This window comes from Vigna umbellata, chromosome 5 (assembly GCF_029865625.1).
Source record: "Vigna umbellata cultivar VRB3 chromosome 5, Vumbellata_1.0, whole genome shotgun sequence".
NCBI classification, from domain to species: Eukaryota; Viridiplantae; Streptophyta; class Magnoliopsida; order Fabales; family Fabaceae; genus Vigna; species Vigna umbellata.
Genome location: NC_142169.1, coordinates 36,459,395 through 36,477,479, shown reverse-complemented (window position 1 = coordinate 36,477,479; position 18,085 = coordinate 36,459,395). Strand labels below are relative to the sequence as shown.

At 35.2% G+C, this 18,085-nt stretch overlaps 3 protein-coding genes across 7 annotated transcripts; all 3 read left to right on the top strand.

Moving 5' to 3' along the window:
• Window positions 1-2,229: 2,229 nt before the first annotated feature.
• Window positions 2,230-4,043, top strand: LOC124846491 (phytoene synthase 2, chloroplastic-like). Its single transcript, XM_047323764.2, has 6 exons — window positions 2,230-2,592; window positions 2,674-2,724; window positions 2,840-3,012; window positions 3,107-3,342; window positions 3,424-3,616; window positions 3,858-4,043. Exons 1-6 carry the CDS (start codon window positions 2,268-2,270, stop codon window positions 4,041-4,043), a joined length of 1,164 nt encoding a protein of 387 aa, XP_047179720.1. The 5' UTR covers window positions 2,230-2,267.
• Window positions 4,044-5,289: 1,246 nt separating this feature from the next.
• On the top strand, window positions 5,290-7,907 carry LOC124846661 (Tetratricopeptide repeat (TPR)-like superfamily protein). The gene has a single exon (XM_047323975.2). The coding sequence runs from the start codon at window positions 5,457-5,459 to the stop codon at window positions 7,485-7,487; it is 2,031 nt and encodes a 676-aa protein (XP_047179931.1). The 5' UTR covers window positions 5,290-5,456; the 3' UTR covers window positions 7,488-7,907.
• Window positions 7,908-9,439: 1,532 nt separating this feature from the next.
• Window positions 9,440-16,088, top strand: LOC124846619 (DEAD-box ATP-dependent RNA helicase 37-like). Of its 5 annotated transcripts, XM_047323931.2 has the most exons (8): window positions 9,440-9,454; window positions 9,661-9,724; window positions 9,846-10,580; window positions 10,694-10,777; window positions 10,865-11,107; window positions 11,427-11,594; window positions 12,259-12,372; window positions 15,109-16,088. In XM_047323931.2, exons 3-8 carry the CDS (start codon window positions 9,900-9,902, stop codon window positions 15,595-15,597), a joined length of 1,779 nt encoding a protein of 592 aa, XP_047179887.2. In that variant the 5' UTR covers window positions 9,440-9,454; window positions 9,661-9,724; window positions 9,846-9,899; the 3' UTR covers window positions 15,598-16,088. The 5 variants fall into 5 exon arrangements, with proteins under 5 accessions (XP_047179887.2, XP_047179879.2, XP_047179894.2 ...); XM_047323923.2 differs by lacking the exon at window positions 9,440-9,454 and having other exon boundaries at window positions 9,508-9,728; XM_047323938.2 differs by lacking the exon at window positions 9,440-9,454 and having other exon boundaries at window positions 9,508-9,732.
• Window positions 16,089-18,085: the final 1,997 nt, after the last annotated feature.

Here is an 18,085-nt window from a genome sequence, read left to right as displayed (position 1 = left end):
ATTCTTTGCATCCAACTTTTTTACATCTTATTTTCGTTTAACAATTTGTCTTCCGTTTTACTGTGCAACCCCATTTATCTTCTCCGTTTCACTTCTCCTCCTCCGTTTCTTTCTTCTTCATTTTTCTTACATTATTAAAATACATTAAAAATATATTCAAAAATAATAAATCAAAACATTTAAATTAAATTATTAAAATATTTCCAAAATAAAGAATAAACTAATAAAACAAACCCTAAAAACAGAGGTGACATCCTTCAACGGATGTCGACATCCTTCAACGGATGTCGACATCCTTCAACGGATGTCGACATCCTTCAACGGATGTCGACATCCATTTTTTCTTAAACGGATGTTGACATCCGTTGACGGATGTTGACATCCGTTGAAAGATGTTGACATCCGTTGAAGGATGTCACCTCAAGGTTACATTTTTTATTTTAGGATTTTATTTGAAGGTTTATTCGAATACGCACCTGGAGGAAGCAACACACGCACTGCACCACGAAAGGGAGACTGCTTGATAATTTTTTCCACCACCACCAACCTTTGCAACTTGTAGTATCTCACAGCGACGAAAGAAAGAAAGGAAGAAATATAATGTTAAAATGAAAGAAAAGTATTTTACTCATGTAGATAAGTTATTAGTGGAATAGGTTGTGAATGGGTAAAATTAAAAAATAATAACCCTAAAAATAAAATTTTACTTAAGGGCAAAATAGTAAATGGAAGGTGGAGGGAGAAAAGTGTGGTGGTGGAGGGAGCAACACCCATAGTTTTAATAGATTAATGTATTATTTTCTATACAAATTGTGAGTCCAATCAATAAAGAAAGTTTTATAATATATTATAATCAATATAAAAATCGTCATAAAAATATATTTTTGTACTAAAAAGTTATATAAATTTAACTTAAAAAATTGTAAATATAGATTTATATTATTCATACAACTACATATACATTATTTTTTCCATCCATTATAATCTTAAATATGTGTAATGTTTCTATCTTTTTCTCACGTTATAAATTTTTGTACAGATTAATTTCATACAATTATGACATTATAATAACGAAACGGTGGAATAGGCCATTAAAAAGGCAGGTTCTTCTAGAAGGCATTTTCTTCCTGCACTTTTTGTAAATCTTATGCCTATAAAAGAAACTATGTTTTTCCTCTTTTTAGTAAAAAATAATTTTTAAATTATACAAGCTAGGTTGGAAGTCTCATATCGACTAGAGAAATAAGACTAAACTATAATATATAAATGAGGTGCAAACCTCATCTTATAAGTAGACTTTGTGGGGTTGAGTTAGGCTTTCAGCTCACTTTCTAACATGTTATTAGAGTCATGGTTAGAGTCTATCCTGGCGATATTTCTTGTTTTTTGAGCATTTCTATTCCACCCGTTGTCGGGCCACTATGGGACCACCCATCTTACATATAAGTTTTGTAGAGATGAGTTAGACTTAAAACCCACTTTTTAATAGGCTTTGATAAAATGACACACTAGTGAAACAGTTTTTATAAAAGGAGAATAAAAAATAATATATTAAATGAACGTATAAATGTGTGAAAATATATTTTTCATTATACAAATGTAAATTGGGAGTGAAAATTGATTTCCAAAAGGTGAAGAAAGTTATGAAAAAAAAATTAAATTACATAATTCAGAAGGTATTTGATTTCAGATAATAAGAAAATAATTTTCTTATTTTTAAATTTTATAAAGTATATTTTTCAGAAAAAAAATTAAATTACCAAAATGCGAAGCCCTGGAAAGGGATAATGCAAGAGGGGAAGGCATCACGGGTGACTAAGATTCTTTGCAACCAACTTAACTAGAAGACACAAATGCAGTAGAAAATTTAGGTGGCCTTTTAAAAGACAAAACCAGCATCTTTGAAAGTCCCGTTCTTGCTCAAACCAAACTATGTGACGCATAAATAAACAAATATTCTACAACTTTGTTTAATGCACAAACTAGGTCACTAACTTTATTATACAAATTCCGTTGTTTCATTCGTTAGCCAGATGTCAAGACTGAAATGCAATATGAAGCATCAATCTTATAAGAATATTCTATATTACACCAAATTGCCATTCAAATGGTTGATGTTTACACAGTAATTATAAAAATTACAACCATAGCTTATATAGAAAGAAAAGATAATTATATAGTTGATGATAGGCTCCTTCACATTGACTTATATAGCAGCACGATCCCAAGTAAAGTACAATACAAGGTGCTAGCTTGAGAATAGAAAAATGGTGATGAGTTTATCATTTTCTTCGGTGACAGTAAAGCCTTTTTCCATGAGTGTGAGCAATAAGAAAGCATGTCGTAGCAGAAGAAGATTTAGTGTTACAAGGTCAGAAATAACCGTGGCTCCCAATCCCCAGCAGAGAAGGCAATTATCGAAGCAAGGATTTCCTCTAACGGATTTACACGTACAAGAGGTTGTTCACAGGCAGACTCAAATTATTAGTCCTTGTAGCAAGCCTAATATACAGTTTCATTCAACTTTTCTGAATGACGCCTATGAAATGTGCAGAAATATCTGCGCCGAATACGCCAAGACCTTCTATCTAGGTATTCTAGATTCTTTCTTACTTGCAGATTGTTTCAATTAGCATGTTTCTTGTATGATTTACCTGGCTTGACTATAAACAGGAACCTTGCTTATGACGGAAGAAAGACAGAAAGCTATATGGGCAATTTATGGTAAGAAAAAATAATTACATAACAATACTAAAAGATAGGAGAAAATTGAAAACAAGGAGGTTGTTTTTGCATGGTGAAACCTTTAGTGAAACGGTAGCTTCTTCTCTCTCTGCAGTTTGGTGCAGGAGGACGGATGAGCTGGTTGATGGTCCTAACGCTGCGTATATGAGCTCTGCTGTTCTTGATAGATGGGAAGATAGATTGCACGACATTTTCAACGGGCATCCCTATGATATGCTTGATGCTGCTCTTACTGATACCCTCTCCAAGTTTCCCTTGGATATCAAGGTCATTAATTACTCCTTATGTTATCATCATGAATTACATATTCATGACTGAGATCTATCTGATGAATTCTACTCCTCTGCTGCACTAATTACAGCCTTTCAGAGACATGATACAAGGAATGAGAATGGATACGAGGAAAGCTCGCTACAACAATTTCCAGGAGCTATATCTTTATTGTTACTATGTGGCGGGAACTGTTGGCTTAATGACTGTTCCTATAATGGGTATCGCACAGGAGTCGGTTGTCCCTGTACAAAGTGTATATGATGCTGCACTATATCTGGGTATAGGAAATCAACTCACCAACATTCTTAGAGACGTGGGAGAGGAGTAAGTTTCTCGTAATTACTATATTATTACATGTAAAAATAAAACTGATATATTATTTCATGACCTTACTGTTTTAATCAGTGCATTAAGAGGTAGAGTGTATCTTCCCCAAGACGAACTAGCCCAGTTTGGATTATGTGACAAGGATGTGTTTTCAAGAAATGTGAGTGAAAGATGGAGAAAGTTTATGAAACATCAAATTACGAGGGCAAGATTCTACTTCAACCGGGCAGAAGAAGGAGTTTCTCAGCTTGAAAAGGCCAGCCGTTGGCCGGTAGGTGAACCTGCATGTTATTGTATTGGTACGCTGAAAGAATAATGCATTTTGTCATCCCATATTCCACTAAATGAAATTCATGCAAATAGCATAGAAAAGCTAGGATAGCTTAGGATTGCCATGCATACAAACATGAAGTTGCTCTGTTATTGTTAAGAGAATTAAGAACGTAAAGTCCCTGAAAATAGTTTAGACATATTGTATCATATGCTGATTATTCTCCGTGTGTGGTATGCAGGTTTGGTCCTCGTTAATATTGTATCGTAAGATCCTAGATGCAATTGAAGACAACGACTACGACAATTTGACTAAACGAGCTCATGTGGGACGAGCTAAGAAATTTTTTACGTTGCCTGAAGCTTACACTAGATCTCTTTCAAATTACAAAACGAAATTTCGTCCTTCTTTGACAAGGCTTATTTAGCAAACTGGTAGCCTGAAATTGTTTGTATGCCAAATACGTATCCAATGACATATACTTGGCTTCCTTGTACAGACAATTGGAAAGAAAGTACTGAAATCAATTATAAACCAATATGAATGCGTGTCCTTTGCAACCGTCAACTTCCACGATGGATGCAACATTTCCACTTTTCTTTATCCTTACAAACACAACATCAATAAAAAATATAAGTATTTTTTTAAGCTTTTCAACTAATACGTATAGACAAAGGATTTGCGGACGCATGAAGTAATTTGTAGCACGTTTTACCAAAATTTTGATGCCTGGAGCTACTTTAGAATGTCTGAAGCAAAGGGCAATGACATGTCAAATTGTCAATGGGTATATATTGTGGTAAGTTGACTAGCTAGCTTGTGTTCAGAATTACCACGACCACCTACTCCAAAGAATGAGAGGCAGAACAACAATCATCTATTTCAGGTGTAACACTTGTATATCATTTAGACTGTATTGTAGCCAGGAAGTTTAAAGGAAATTATCTTACCTATAATATCTCTTGACTTGTGAGCGTCCTTAATGCGTAACTTGAGCGCTTATGTAAATTTGAGTGGCTGTCAACGCATCAACTTTCTATCTTAATGGAAAAGTTTTTTTGACACCTGACTTTTTGTCTGTGGGTATCAATAACACGAGTCCATCACACTAAACTGGAGCATGCATCTGACTAAACACAGAAAAATCAAGTTAGCAATAATTAATAAAAACATTCCAAGAAACTAAGCTCCTCTGCGACATTTGGTAGGACAACTGAGCGGCTTCAACTAAAAGACCCCAACTTAAGTACATCTGCAATAGCCCATTTTGAAGGACGACAGAGAAGACAATTGTGAGAGTGAAGTTGTTGCAAAAGTTGGGATTTAGAAGGATGTTTGAGAAGAAGAGAGAGCGAGTGTTGTGGGTGTTTAGTTTGGAAGAGGACGAAGGAGGTGCGTTAATGGACGCAGAAAACGGTGATAGATGGTGATGGTGTACATGGTAATCGCTGCTACAACTACAAAACTTGAAAATGAAAGAGGGTCTTTAGTTTCAAGAAGGGCATGTCCATAACCAAAACAATGGTCGTTGACTTGGCAGGGTATAAAATAAATGTAAAATAAAATCATTTTAAATACTGTAGATTTTTAATTATATAAGTTGAGATAAATAATAAATAAATTTAACTTATGAATGGAGGTTGATTCATTTTATTTTTTTGGAAAAAATTATTGTGAAATTTTTTTTAGTGCACGGACAACAAATCAAATGTAAAGGGTGTATGGGGTGGAATTTCAGTGAGGCCTATTGGTCTTTATAGGTAAGCAGCAGAGACAGATAGAGATGTTCCATACATGACAAGACCAAACCAACGATTAGTAAGCATAGAGCTGATTGAAGATGTGCACGGTGTCAGGTTCTATCCTTCTGCTTCTGTGCTATCCTTCATCTTCTTCTTCAATATCACTTGTTTGTTGTTATTCCAATACCATAGCCAAAAAGAGGGTTGGGAATGGCATAAGCCATTTAAGTGCGGCCACCGCCACTTGTGCTATGGCTAAAGATGTGTGGAGCCGAACATGTGGATCTGCTTGTTCCTCTCCCATTCCCAGGGAAGGTGGCCGCAGAAGGCAACAACAAGGTACGTGCTTGGACCGCAGTGTGGACATGGAAGAGTTATTAGCGGCAATTGGGGAGACCCAGAACGAGGATGAACTGTATGCGGTGATGTCCCCCTACAGCGGGAGGCAGCTGTCTATGCGCTTCATGGTTTCCCTGCTCTCCCGCGAGCCCGATTGGCAACGCACTCTTGCCCTTCTCGATTGGATAAACGAAAAAGCCCTCTATTCCCCTTCCCTCTTCGCCTACAACGTCGTCCTCCGCAACGTCCTTCGGGCCAAGCAGTGGCACCTCGCCCACGGCCTGTTCGACGAAATGCGCCACAAGGGCCTTTCCCCCGATAGGTACACCTACTCCACCCTCATCACTTCTTTCGCCAAACACGGCTTGTTTGATTCTTCTCTCTTTTGGCTCCAGCAGATGGAGCAAGACAACGTTTCCGGCGACCTTGTCCTCTACAGTAATTTGATCGACCTTGCCCGCAAGTTGTGCGATTATTCCAAGGCCATTTCCATCTTCACCAGATTGAAAGCCTCTACCATTACCCCCGACCTCATTGCCTATAACTCCATGATCAATGTATTTGGAAAAGCCAAGCTCTTCCGCGAGGCTCGCCTTGTTCTTCAAGAGATGGCCGACAATGCTGTTCAACCCGACACCGTCAGCTATTCCACTCTTCTTGCCATCTACGTTGACAATCAAAAGTTTGTTGAAGCGCTTTCTCTGTTCTCTCAAATGAATGAAGCCAAATGCCCGCTTGATCTCACCACCTGTAACATCATGATTGATGTTTATGGCCAGCTTCACATGCCCAAGGAAGCGGATCGCCTCTTCTGGAGCATGAGGAAAATGGGGATTCAACCCAATGTGGTTAGCTACAATACGCTCTTGAGGGTTTATGGAGAGGCTGAGCTATTTGGGGAAGCCATCCACCTGTTTCGCTTGATGCAGAGTAAAGATGTACCGCAGAATGTTGTCACTTACAACACTATGATTCATATCTATGGTAAGACCCTTGAGCACGAGAAAGCTACCAATCTCGTTCAAGAAATGAAGAAAAGGGGTATTGAACCCAATGCCATCACTTACTCGACCATAATATCCATTTGGGAAAAGGCCGGCAAACTGGACCGCGCAGCTATCTTGTTTCAAAAATTAAGGAGTTCAGGAGTTCGAATTGACGAGGTTCTTTACCAGACAATGATTGTAGCCTACGAGAGGGCAGGTTTAGTTGCTCATGCCAAGCGTCTGCTGCATGAGCTGAAGAGACCGGACAACATTCCCAGGGAGACTGCAATTGCAATTCTTGCCAGAGCTGGTAGAGTTGAAGAGGCTACCTGGGTTTTTCGTCAGGCTTTTGATGCTGGAGAAGTTAAAGATATATCTGTGTTTGGGTGCATGATTAATCTTTTCTCTAAGAACAAAAAGTATAGCAATGTCGTTGAAGTGTTTGAGAAGATGAGACAGGTTGGATATTTTCCTGATTCTGATGTTATTGCTCTCGTGCTGAATGCTTTTGGAAAGCTGCGTGAATTTGATAAAGCAGATGCTTTATATAGACAGATGCACCAGGAAGGGTGTGTTTTTCCAGATGAAGTTCATTTCCAGATGCTGAGTCTATATGGTGCAAGAAAGGATTTCATGATGGTAGAGTCATTGTTTGAGGAGCTGGATTCAAATCCTAATGTCAATAAGAAGGAGTTGCATCTTGTTGTTGCTAGCATTTATGAGCGAGCAGATAGACTTAACGATGCTTCCCGAGTCATGAATAGGATGAACCAAAGAGCAATCAGAAGTCACGATCATACTTAGTAGTGTGTATCCGCCTTCCCCTCTGTAACTTGTTGATGACCATTCTTTTAGCCCTAAAATGATCAGAAAACCTCTCATATTAAGTGTCATGTATATATGTAATATTCACCAAGACGCATATTCGGAATAGCAGCATCCTGGGAATTAATCATTGCAACTCTGGCTTATTTGCAATCTTCATTTTTTAATGTGTCCTTTTGGATTGTCTTTTAAAATGTTCTTGATGCCTCTTCTCTACTGAAAGTGGAGCCGCTCTTTCTGCAAAAGTATGACTGTGTTTCTCTGCGGAAATCATGGCTGTGCTTAGGAAGGCGCTACAAAGTTATTTGTGCTGGAATTTCGGTTTTGTTAGTCAGACAGACCATTTACGATAATTTTTATTAATTGAGCATGGGGAGTTTTTTTCTTTTTCCTCTATTACATTCTTGGAGGTGATGATATGTTGATGCAGCTTACTATTTATTTTTGAAATACAACATTATGTTGTTATAGAATTACTATTTGTCTAAGAATAGTTAACAGAATTTAGAATTAAATTGCCTATATTATGAGTAAATTTTCAAATACTTTAATTATAGTTATAAGAGAGAAAAGGGTTTGACCGAAAACCTAACTTATAAGTTGATTAGTAGACTATCACTAGCTTTCCATCTTATAAGCTAGTTTATTATTGATTTTAAAATGTTTAGTAAAATCAAGTGATAAAATTTATATTTTTAAGAAAATTATATTATTATTTAATTATGTGATTCTAAATAACTAATCTTTTTACTATTTCTATTTATTTTAAAATTGTTATGTATTTTTTATTTGAACCAATTATTTTATTTAAATAAATTGATTTATTGAATATTAATTGAATTTTATTTGTGTTTATTATTATCATTTTCTTTTTATTTCTCAATTTAAACTAATACTATATTGAGTTTTTTTTTCATAATTTGAAATTTATCAATAATTTCTACCATAAACTCATCTACTACAGTTTATGTCTTGGATTTTAATTAACTTATTTATACGTAACACTTATTATTCATAATATTTCAATGATTGAATAGCGAAAATAAAAATACTTTATATATATATATATATATATATATATATATATATATATTATTGTACCCATTATTTATTTTATTGCTTTTACTATTTCATATAAAATTTATCTGCATTTAGATATTTCACAAGATTTATTTATGAAAGAAAGACTGTAATCTGTAACTATATTTAGTATGGTTATAATAGTTAATTTTGATTTCATAAGGGTTAATGATTTTCATTTTATGACTGTTGTATTAGGAAAATTGACCAATAACAAAGTGATAAAAAAAGATCTATACATGATCGACTCAATCTGAATCACATAAAGATATGTTAATAATGATCATTTTATTAATAATAATACTAATAATATGATTAATAATTATAACCATAACAATATTATTATAATAATCATAATTATGATAATTTAAAATAATAATAATAATTTAAATAGTAATAATAATAATCATTTATACAAAATAGACAAATTAGTTATATTCGACTTGTTTTTATTAAAACATTTTTTTAACCATTATATTAATCAAATGATAAAATTTCATAAAATTTTCACTCAATATTTTATATATTTTTTATTTTTCTTTTAATTCAAATAACTTACTTTTGTTTTAAATAATTATTGATCACTTCCTCAAGTTTATCCTCTACTAAAAGTATCAGAAATGAATTAAAGGTGAGAAATTTTAAAATTTTAAAAATGTTAGATGTTAATTAAAAATGACTGTAAAAAAGAAGAGTGAAATGGATAGGAAATTAGTGAAGAAGAGGGTTAGGGGGATTAGCAGAGTTTAGGCAGTAAAGAATTTATGCTAATATCGGTGACTGGAAGACAACTAAGAATAGAATGGAATAGTAAGTTGAGATTTACAGCAGCCTCAGCCGCAAAGAAGCGTATCGCATCTCATCAGGTAGGGTTGAAAGCCTTCATTTGAACTTTGAAGCTTAAACAGAAAGAGCCTTTTATTTACATTCATACATTATAAATAAAAAAATAAAAATGGAAAAAGAAAATAATGTGAAATTAGGGAGAGAGAGAAGGCGCATTCTTAGGCAGAAAAGATATTTTTGTATCTATCGCATCCAAGTTTGAAGGCGTGTTGTGTGTGGTGTTTAGGGTTTCTTCATCTTCGTCAACGATCGTCTACACTTGAGGGTTTTAGTCTTCCCAATACAGACAGGTAGGTAGGTAGGCAGGTTGTTTCTCTTCTCTATGCTCTTCTATCTCACTCATTCATCCATTCGATCATTCACCTCCTCTCTCTGCACCATTGTTATGTAATGTGATTGTTTCAATTGCAGGCTGAGGGCGTGAATCGTGATCCTTTGGAAGGAAGCACACTACACAGGGCAAGCATGCCAACATCGTGGGCTGATTTGGCTGCGAATTCCGCCTCTGAAAATGCGGGAACATCCAACTCCACAGCTCCGACGCGGCCTGTTTATGTGCCTCCGCATCTGAGAAACCGTGCAGCATCAGCATCAGCATCAACGGAATCCCCCCCTGCTCCGCCCAATGTGAGTTCTAATAATGTCGGATCACGGTGGGGTGCGCCCAGAAACGGTTGGGGGAACAGAACCGGTGGTTGGGATCGGCGGGAAGTGAACCCCTTCGAAGATCAGGAGGATGCAGCTGAAGAGGGAGCAGCAGCTTCTGGCGAGGAGCAGGGAAACATGGGAATTAATTTTGATGCTTACGAGGACATTCCCGTTGAGACGAGCGGTGAAAACGTGCCCCCACCTGTGAATACTTTTGCGGAGATTGACTTGGGCGATGCTCTTAATCAGAACATTAGACGCTGCAAATATGTTAAACCAACGCCGGTCCAGCGGCATGCCATACCCATATCCCTTGGCGGACGGGATTTGATGGCTTGTGCTCAGACTGGTTCCGGAAAGACTGCAGCATTCTGTTTCCCTATTATCAGTGGCATTATGAGAGGTCAAGGGCAGGCCCCCCTGCGGCCCCCTCGCGGTGTCCGTACAGTCTATCCACTTGCCCTTGTTCTCTCGCCGACTAGGGAGTTATCCGTGCAAGTCAGTACTTTCTTATTATATACACTCTTCATCTCACATGCTTCCTCTCTTTTTGATTCCCTCCACTGCTCTGCCCATCTATATGAAATATATCGTCTTTTCGTTCCTTTCAGATACTTGAAGAGGCTAGGAAGTTTTCATACCAGACAGGGGTCAGGGTCGTTGTTGCCTATGGTGGAGCTCCTATAAACCAGCAGGTCTTCAATCCTTGTTCTTTCCACAATTGAATATTAATATGTTGATTTACATGTTGGCATAGGTCCTAACTAAATATAATTTTCCAGCTACGGGAACTTGAGAGAGGGGTGGACATTCTTGTTGCAACTCCAGGAAGATTGGTAGATTTGCTGGAGAGAGCTAGAGTTTCATTGCAGATGATCAAATATTTGGCCTTAGATGAGGCAGATAGGATGCTGGACATGGGTTTTGAACCACAAATAAGGAAGATTGTAGAACAAATGGACATGCCTCCACCAGGTGCCAGACAGACTATGTTGTTCAGTGCCACATTTCCAAGAGAGATACAGGTTTAATATTCTCTATGCTGGGCAGGAGGATGTGCCTAATCTTACAATTTTAGTTGTAAACTGTAATTAATCTAAGATGCTCGTTCCTCATGTTTATGTGCACCACATATTTGCATTTAGGTTTCTTTTGATCCTTAATAATTCTTTCATCTTTACTCATGGAAAGATCAGCACTATTACAATTAAGTAATTTCTATTTCAAATTTTAATTGGGATATAAATGGCAGACATCCAAGTAATGCAAATCAATATTATTTATTGGATGTATAGCTTCCTCATCTCATCGTTTAATTTTGTTGTCTTTACTGTTAATATGCAGAGACTGGCCTCTGATTTCCTTTCAAATTATGTTTTTCTGGCCGTTGGAAGAGTGGGCTCAAGTACCGATTTGATTGTCCAAAGAGTTGAGTACGTTCAAGAGTCTGACAAGAGAAGTCACCTCATGGATCTTCTTCATGCGCAGAGGGCAAATGGGGTACAAGGAAAGGTATTCTCACAGTTCATAGAAAGTGTATTTTACTAGTATAAAACTTAATATATGTGTTTTTTGCAATTAAATGTAAAGAAATTCGTGTTTCTGAGGGCTTATTCAAGTTGTTTTGGACTCAAATCAGCGTCTCAATGCTGATCCATGCATTTATTTTGTCTTGGGAAGATGTTCCAGATCAATGAAATGGGGATTATGCTAAGAACGCATAGTTTTCCTGAGTTTTATGGTTGCAAGTTATTTTTTTCTTTAACTATCGGCTTCTCATGTAACAGTATACTGGCAGACTGAAGAAGCTTTTACATTGAACATCATGATTAGTATTGTCACAGAAACTGTTTGGACCTAATTTTGATGGGTTTTTCTGGACTATGTTTGATCAATCAATCTAGTATACTTGTTTTGCATGATAATATATAGGTCAATGCACGATTCATGTATTCTGTTGTCTAAAACTTGGAATGTCTACTCCTTTTCTGTTTGTCCTAGCAGTGCCAGATGTTTCTTACTTCTTGACAGTTACTAGTATATATTTTTGTTTCTGATGTAAATTATATAATGGATGTTGTGTTTTCTCATTGTATCGACATGTTTCTTTTCTCAAGGAAAATACTATTACTTAATTATGTAAGGCCTAGTTCATGGATGATTTTATTTTCTGCAGCAAGCTTTGACTTTAGTTTTTGTGGAGACAAAGAAGGGAGCTGATGCTCTCGAGCATTGGTTGTGTCGTAATGGTTTTCCAGCAACTACTATTCACGGTGACAGGTCACAACAGGTTAGTCTGTTGTACAATTATATCTGCTTTTGCATCTGTGTGTAGATCCAGACTAATACTTTGATTTATATTTGATGGACAAGGTCCATACTCCAGCTATTCTCATCTTTTTTTCCGCCTTAATAATGTTTGGTGCTTTGGGAAAGTAGAGTTGGACGCTTATGATATTCATGTCTGGTGTATAGAGTTAATGTTGTGGAAAGTGGGGGGATGACATCTGACTTTCCTTGGTTTTCCTGTGTTAGGGCCTTGCATGAGACATTTTAAAAGATGGTTGTGAGTTAATGTCTTGGAAAGTTGGGGGAGGACATCTGACTTCCCTAGGTTTATCTGTGTTAGGACCTTTGTATAAAGACTATTTAAAAAGCCAGTTGTAATAGAATAAAAGGAGAGAATGAGGAGTAAATCTGAACAATTTGATTGAAAGAGGTAACAGTTAGGGGTCATTTTATGTGTAGTATAGATTATTTATTTTGCATTATAATATTTAAGCTCACTTGTACTTTTGGTCCCCTTGTTATCATTTCTCAAATTTGGTTCTCATTTTTTTCAATTTTGGCCCCTCTATTATTTTAGTTGTGCAATTTTGGTTCATTCGTTAACTTGACATCTAATATTTGATTGAAAGGCTTAGTGTTGTAGTGGATGTGCAATAAAGTGATATGCCTGCATTTATATTAAATTTTGGATGTTAAGTCAGTGGGTAGATCAAAACTGTACATTTAAAATAATGGGGTTGGTGGGACACCAAATTCAAGAAATGGCAATAGTAGGGAGATTCAGTTGTCAACTTCCGGCTATCACGCCGTGATTGCTGATAGGCGGGTGGAGTGGCCTGCTATCAAACTGTACATTTTGGATGTCTGAGCGGCTTACAGTAGGAGTGGTAGCCCAGCAAATCACAGGCAGAAGTGGCTTTTGCAGCCACTCGACTATTTGGGCTGTTGATTGTGTGCTCTCTGCAGGGTAGTTTGATGGAGGACTTGTTGAATCATGCCTATTAAAGTCATTGCCTTTTTGTTCTGAAGTCTCTTCTCATCTTGCCTATTGAGAGTACTGTGGCTTGCTAAGATTGGAATTAATATTAGTATAATAATAATAAAATGTGGAAAAAATAATAAAAGAATTAAGGCATATTATACATTATAGTAAATTAAAAGCGATAGTAAAAAAATAGAATAAGCTAAATAATAAAATTAAATAATATTATAATAAGGAATGTGTATAAAATAAGTAAAAAAGAATATTAAACAATATATATTGTTATATAATACAAGAAAACTATATGTACTTAAAAATGTAAAAAACCATTTATATATATATATATATATATTAAAAATTCAGTATAGGTACACAAACTATTCGGAATAGCTGTCGTCCCACCTCTTGCTTTAGCATTTTTAGGCGCTCTGCCCAGCTATCCATTGTTGACATATGAGAAGACTAAGGCCTTGTTCTTTTGAGTGGATATGAGGGAATGAATTTGAGGGGATTTGAGAGGATTTGAAGATAATTTTTTTTGTCGTTTTTTTGAGCGAATTTGGAGGTAAATGAGAGTGAATTTGAAAATAAAATTTGTGAGAATTAGTATAGAATTGTATTGACGTGACAAATTTAAAAAAATTATTTTCAAATTCACTCATTTACCTCCAAATTCGCTTAAAAAAACGAAAAAAAAATTATCTTCAAATCCCCTCAAATCCACTCAAAAGAACAAGTCCTAAAAGTGGCAATGAAGCCTATATATAAAATTATTACCATCTAACTTCTCATAATGGCATTTTTAGAGTTTGCTGCTGTGCACTGCAATCTGAGATTGATTACTATGGAGGTTATCATCGTTGTTAATCAGGAATTTTAACTTGTATACTCAGATGAGTCTGTCTACTTCCCTATCAAGAACAAGTTAGAACGCTTGAAACTCAGATGAACATGAACTCATCTAAACTTGCATGTTCGTGGGCAAGTTCTTGAATACACATACTGTTAAGATACAAACAAAGTTTCACATAAAATAAAACAAGATATGAATATGAGTTTATATACACAAAAGATATCTTCCTTGGTAAAAGGTCTTTTGGAGTGGTATCAAAAGCAAATTCGTGAGAGCTTGACCCAAAGCGGACAATATCTTACGATTGTGGAGATCTATACATGTGTCGAACCTCCCTACAATTGGTATCAGAGTTGATGGTTCAAGTATGGTGACCGGGCTCAGACTATGTCCTTTATTTGAGGGATTGTTAGGATACAAACAAAGTTCCACATTGGATAAAACAAGAGATGAACATGAATTTATATATACATAAGATACCTTCATTGGTAAGAGACCTTTTGGAGTGGTGTCAAAAGCAAATCCGTGAGGGTTTAGCCTAAAGCGGACAATATTTTACCATTATGGGGATCTATGTGTGTCGAATCTCCCTACACAGACCTTCTGTGTTTTCTGAAAACTAAATCATTCATAATCCTTGAATTCCATAGGCATTTCTCATTAATTAATATGTATTTCTATCGTGGGCAATGGTGATTAGTGGGCTCAAAATGATTATTCTGCACATTTGTCCATGGTAATGAATTATTTTTTTCGAATAAAGTTATCTTGCATAGTTAGTCTGAGTTTATCTTGCAAATATCATACTGTCTCAAGGTGAAATGTTGTTGCAATAATCTTTTTTGAAATATTTTTACGTTTGTGTATCTATATGTAGGCTTATTATTTTACCATGCTTGCAGGAAAGAGAATTGGCATTAAGATCATTTAAAACTGGCAACACCCCCATATTGGTTGCAACTGATGTGGCTGCACGCGGGCTTGATATTCCTCATGTTGCCCATGTGGTTAACTTTGACCTTCCTAATGATATTGATGATTATGTACACCGTATTGGAAGAACAGGGCGAGCAGGAAAGAAAGGCCTTGCAACTGCGTTCTTTAATGACAACAATGCATCACTAGCTAGGCCTTTAGCAGATCTGATGCAAGAAGCGAATCAAGAAGTACCTGATTGGCTCTCACGGTATGCTGCTCGCTCTTCTATTGGTGGTGGACGGAACCGTCGAACAGGAGGAAGCCGATTTGGTGGCCGTGACTTTCGAAGAGAAGGTTCTTTTAGTAGGGGTGGTTCTGATTACTACAGTACAGGAAACAACAATGGTGGATATGGCAATTCTGGTGGTTATGGTGGAGGATATGGTCCTGGGGTAACTAGTGCTTGGGACTGATTTTCAACCCCTGATAGAATTATACACAGTGTCTTAGGTATTAGGTGCAGACTTACACCTATAGGGTGACTTTTCTCCCTTTTTTGTCTTTCAAAGTTCATGTTCTTCAATTTACTTTTTTCCTTCCCGGTGTGTCAATCCAACATCATTTTGTACGGTTTATAACTCTAATCACCAAGAGAGATGTTGGTGTGTGAGGCATCATTACCAGATCAGCAGAGGTCGTGCAGGGTCAGTAGGTGTTGGCAATGGCGATTACTAACATTACTAGGAGTTCATTTTTACAACTATCTGTACCCTTTCATTTTTGGTGGTTAATTTGCTGAGGGAAAGGTTGTAGGCTTTTATTTACAGTCGTGTCTATTTATCTCTTGATCATCTTGTGTTTCTTCACAATATATGTTGTCATTTCGAGTTTCCCCATTTTAATGGGCTAAGGTTTTGTAATATTTTAGTAGTGACTGAAATGAATGAAAATTATTCTTTCCGGATCTTTGTATTTAACATTTATGTGGAAATGTTTGTTCATGGTTTTTCTTGCACGAATGCATTGATTTCTTTTCAAATAAAAGTGTTAAAAGAAACATCCATACTTTGATGGTGTGTTTTCATGAAGTAATTGAGAATAGTTTTCATTTATTTAATAGATTTATTTTTAATTTTTAAAATAACATGGATTATTTGGATGAAAAAAAAATTAAAATAATAGGAAAATTGTAAACTTTTGAAAAAGGTATTTGGAATAATTAAAATAATTCTCTTAGAAAAAGGAGAAAATTAAAATGTTATGACTAGTCACATTTTTATGTAGACATATATATTGCAAAAATTAAAATACTAAATATTATTTAAAGATTAATATTTTTTGTTGTAAAATTGAATTTTAAAATATATATATAATGTGGAATTTAGATTCTCGATACCTCTTGTTGGATCTATCAAGTAGGAGGTTTATTGAGGAGATACAACACCAATTAGATTTGAGGTCAATCACATATGGGATTGTCACTACTCTTTACAAAAAATCTTAAGGCAATGAGTTAATGGATCTTTAACCTTATATCATGTTCTACTTTCTCATTTTTTATTTATATTTTGAGTTTAGTCCATATTTCTTCTATTATAAATAGAGTATTCTATGTGTATATTCAACAAAGAAAGATTAATCTCATACGTAGTTTTCAATATATTCAATACTTTATAATATAATTATTAATTAAATTTTCAAAAAATATAATTAAGTGAGCTTTTAGAAATAATCATTATGTTGAAATATTTTATATAATTCTATCAAAGTTTTTTTTTCTATTTTTTTTTATCATATTTGTAGTATGCCAACATTCATTCAAGTAATTTTTATTATTTTCTTTGTTTTTTTATAAATGAACTTAATTAATTTTTATATATTATTAACTTATAATACAATATAAATATTTAATAAATACAAATACAGGTGAGATAGAATGTAAGAACCTAGAAAATAGAATATTAGAGTTGATAAGTGTTTTAAAATAATGAGACAAAATATTTTAATGTTAAAATAATTCAATAATATAAATACAATCTCATAAACTCGTCTCATTATCTAAAATACTCATTATTTCTCTAAAAGTCTTTCTTTGAGTTTCCTTTCCTTCTATCTAAGATTTATAACTCTTGAATCATTTGTTTGACGATCACGATGCTTCTAAGAGATCACAACACTGTATTCTCCATTATCATCCGAGCAGTTTTCCTTCTAGAGCAAGTAATCTTTTTTCTTAAATTCGTAATTTAAGACACATGCGACTTGAAGTTTCTTTCATGTGTTGTCTCCCTATTTTTCTAGTTCCTTGCTGATTAGAAGTTCTAGGGACTCACTTTAATCACAATTTTGTGGTTTGTAGATGTGTCTAGAGTTCTTGAGTTTGAAGCAATGGTTGTGTGCGTATAGAGCTTGGTAGCAGTCTATTAAGGTAAGGGAAGCTATTGATTATTCTTTAATTTTGAAATTTACAAGTATGATTGATAGTGGCTGGAATACCATGTTGATTGAGTATAATTGCATTATTTGTTCTAGTGTTCGTTGTGTTTTTTTAATGAGTTTAATTAGTTGTGTGATGCTTGATGCTTACTATGATTCAGTTGTAGATTTATCTGATGTTGTGCATGATTGATGTTGTGAAGATTAATTGCATGAGTTTGGTGTAGCAATTGAAGAAAAAAAGTTATTGGGGTCTGTTGTTGGGTCATTTTGGACTTGTTCAAACCTCCAAATACTAAGTTATGTGTTAAAATTGGTAGAATTGATTAATGATCCATATAGTGGTATTTTAGTTGACTTGAATTGGAATTTCATGTTTAATGAGTTTAAACTTGGTTTAAGTTGGATCTATACACTTGGATTAGTTAATTGAAGCTTAGAGTACCAAATGAAAGTGGTAGAAGTTGGTAGAGGTGCATAAGATAGGACATGTGAGATTGAGAGGGTGCAAACTCTGCATAATTG